The sequence below is a fragment of the Corylus avellana genome, chromosome ca5 (assembly GCF_901000735.1).
Source record: "Corylus avellana chromosome ca5, CavTom2PMs-1.0".
Taxonomy (NCBI): domain Eukaryota; kingdom Viridiplantae; phylum Streptophyta; class Magnoliopsida; order Fagales; family Betulaceae; genus Corylus; species Corylus avellana.
The window spans coordinates 3,824,912-3,828,864 of NC_081545.1; the positions used below are offsets into that span (position 1 = coordinate 3,824,912).

General features: G+C 31.6%; 1 protein-coding gene across 1 annotated transcript; it reads right to left on the bottom strand.

Annotated features, from left to right (window-relative positions):
- Nucleotides 1-285: 285 nt before the first annotated feature.
- Nucleotides 286-2,137, bottom strand: LOC132181568 (2-alkenal reductase (NADP(+)-dependent)-like). The gene is made up of 3 exons (XM_059594819.1): nucleotides 1,883-2,137; nucleotides 602-785; nucleotides 286-497 (listed from the first exon to the last, which is right to left on the bottom strand). The coding sequence occupies exons 1-3, from the start codon at nucleotides 2,135-2,137 to the stop codon at nucleotides 301-303; spliced, it is 636 nt and encodes a 211-aa protein (XP_059450802.1). The 3' UTR covers nucleotides 286-300.
- Nucleotides 2,138-3,953: the final 1,816 nt, after the last annotated feature.

Consider the following 3,953-nt stretch of genomic DNA (forward strand, 5'->3'; position numbering starts at 1 on the left):
TGCATAACACTCCAAAAATGATAGTCCCTTTCTTCCCTTTCAATTTAAAAAATAAAAATAAAAAATAAATAAACTTTCCAATAATGATGTGGTTCCCAGCAGACCCACCATCCATATGGTTGAAGGTATAGAGAAAATCCCACCTAAATTTTGTTGGACAAAGATTTCCAACAATTCCGGAGGAAATTTTTTTAATCCACACTATTAAATTAATATTTATTTTTAGAGCATACAATCTTCGCATACATTTTTAAATATAATCCGAAAATTTGAAGCACCGGAAAGAAGATATTACATTTACTATAAACTTTCAAGGTTTGCATCACATACCTTCTCGTCCGTACCGGTGCTTCCGATGACCCGGCAACCTTTGAGCTTAGCCAATTGTCCGGCATACATTCCGACGGCTCCAGCCGCCGCTGAAATAAACACATTTGACCCTGGCTTTAGGTCTCCCAGCACCTCTATCCCCACCCACGCTGCAAAACCTGGTACCCCTGTAATACATAAAACAAATAACTTTAAAGGATAAAAATTTAAGTTTAAATAAATAATTCCAAGAAAAAACCCCGAAAAAGAAAACCCAGAAAGAAAATATTACCAAGAGAACTGAGAAAATCTGGCAGCGGAACCCCCGATGAAGGATCAACCTTCCGCATGAGTAACTCGGCTGGAACCACATAATGCTCAGCAACCGGAGCGAAAAAATTAAGGACAAGATCACCCTCCTTATAATTACTGTCTTTTGACCGAATTACCCTTCCAACACTAGTTGCAGTTATCCCCTGCAATTTTTTAATATATACAAGCCTTTCCTTAAATAGTATCTTAATCAAAAATTAGGGTGAGGAATAATTATTTAATTAAGAAAAGAAGATAGATATTCTCAATTTAAGAAACAGTATGTCATTTTCAGCCTAATCATATATTCTAAAACCCACGTTATTTTATATATAATAATTGACTTTTTTTTTAATGTTTTTTAGATTATTATTTTAAAATATATATATATATATATATATATATATATATATATCTTGATGTGATATAAAAATAATTAATATTTTGTGTTTGGATTGTACGCTAATGGTTGTGTTTTGAAGAGAAAATCACTCTACTAAAATCTATAAACTTGAATATTTAGGTTAACGTTTACAGGTTAGTGTAAGGTAATTTATGTGTTTTTGGGTGTTTTTTATTTTTAGTTTGAAAAAAAAAATTATGACATGGTATAAAAGTAAAAATACTACAATTGGGTCCCAGTGTAAATTGAGTATTTATCGCTCTCTAATTTGAATAAGACATTTCAACTTCAAACACTCAAAAATAATATAACCCTTCACATCAATTTTTTTTTTTCGTTTCTCTCAACAAAATACACATTAATAAAACTACCAGAGTCACCGACTTAATTGGTTTTCGAGATTTCGGTGTTGAGTGATCAATGGTGAGTGGGAGGTTCGGTGATAGTAGGTTGTGGGTGTTTGCCTAAAACGAATGAAAAAGTTCGTATGATTGATTTGAATTAAAAATATGGTGTTTTTATTTTCATTGTATTTAATATTTTATCTAATGTGTCAAATTTTTATTAAAGGCTGTAAAAGAGAATTTTACACTACTACGTACATCTCAAATTATTGTTGTGTTCCCGGTTGTTTGTTAATAAATTTATTTTAAAAATAGAAAATTAAAAATATTAAATATTAACAAACAAGACTAATTATATCTGATTTTATTGAACATTTTTTAGCAGTTTTAATCTCGCTTAGCAAGTAGTGCCGTACTTGTTAATAATTGGTGAAAAACTTATAATATTATAAAATTAAAAAATGAATAATTGGTGAAAATCTGAAGAGAATTATATTATAATTGTTTAAAATACCTCATTTAGTTTGAACTGAGGAAAGTAAAGGCCTTCGTCAAGACCAGTGAGTCTGGTACGTTGATACGGGTCAACGGAGATGAGTAGGTTCTGGACGACGACATGGCGGTCGGGGATGGAATCAACGGCGAGCGAAAGAGGGAGAGTACGGAGTTTGAGATGATCGGAGGTTGGAACACCTTCTGGTGCGTAGGCCGCCAAGTACCATTCCCTGTTGTCTACCACTGCTTTCTCTTCATTTCCAGCTCCACCCATTTTCTCTGCCTTCTGTGTGCGTTGGAGCAGAAGAGACGAGTGAATACTTAAATAAGACCACAATATAATATATTAATTCAAAATTTTAAGTTAATAGTTTGGAGCCTTACCATAGTATCACTACAAAAACCATGTTTTTTTTTACCAACCATTTCTGACATGTCAATGGTACTGACACGTTAGAAAACCCTTTTTGACGTATTATTTTTGACGTGTCTCAACAGTTAAAAGGGCGGGTGTCAAAAAATTCATGTTTTTGACGTGTCAATGTCAACACGTCAAAAATTTCTGACGCATCAGAAACTGGAACGTCAGAAAAAAAAAATAAAAATAAAATAAAAATAAAAATAAAAATAAAAATAAAAATTGACATTCTAGTTTTGACACGTCAAATTTTTTTTTAACGTGGTGAATTTCACCATGTCAAAAATCACCACGTCAAAACATTTTTGACGTGTCACACCGTTTGACACGTCAAAAATCTTTTTTTTTTTTTTTTTCATTTATATACTTTCTGAATTATTCGGGTTTATATCCAGATTTACGTATTAACCTGATATCCAATACATTCAATATCAAATACATTCAATTCAATCCAATATCTATATGCATTTACATCCAATATCCAATATCCAATACATTCAATTCAATCCAATATCTACATTTACATCAAATATCCAATATCCAATACATTCAATTTAATCAAATATCTACATTTACATCCAATATCTACATTTACATTAAATATCCAATATCCAATTAATCAAACATCTTCAATACATCAAACATATCCAATACATCCAATTAATCCAATACATCAAACATCATATCCAATTAAGCCAATACATCCAATTAATCCAATACATCCAATTAATCAAATACATCCAATTAATTCAATACATCAAACATATCAAATACATTATATCCAATTAATCCAATACATCAAACATATCCAATACATCCAATTAATCCAATACATTAAACATATTCAATACATCCAACCCAATACACATATAAAATTCCAATTCAATTTGCATATACATCTAATACATATGAAATTCCAAAACAAATTAATTAAACAAAATTCCTACACATATACTACATTCCAACACAACACAAAACAAAACAAATATATACATCGAAATTACGTTCCAACACTACAAATATCTACATCGAAAATACGTTCCAACACAACACAAAACAAATATATAATCAAACCATCTCTATTCTATCTACTACAAATATACAATCAAAGACAAATATACAACACATATAAGTTCCAACTAGTCTCAACAAATATAGTTTGATCTAACTATATGCATCAACAAATAGTAACAAAATATATATAAAACTTAACAAACAACGATGAGAAACCACGTGCTTAGTCCAAGTCAACATAGTCATCCTCCAACGCCTTATCTGCAAATGAGTTGTGAACCAATGATAATTAATAAAAAAAATTCAAAACACAGATAAATAGTGATGCAAATTTACGTTAGTTCTAAAATGAACCATGGGAATAATGCGTTGTTAACTGAGACTTTTGTGGAGACACAATTCTAACAGTTAAAGTGACCAATGCGGGCTATAATCATGTTAACCGAAGAAAAGCAAAAACAACACAAATATAGCATTACCTCTGTCAGGCGTGGATCCAGAGGTCGACATGAGCATGGCCCCAAGCAGGCGGAAACGGGCCTCAAAGATGGCTTCTTTCTCTACTATCCGAGCTTTTTGTTCTTCAATCTGTTTGGCCATCTCATCCATCGCATGTCTTTATTGTGTCCGCTCCTCTTCAAGTTTTCTAATCCTATCC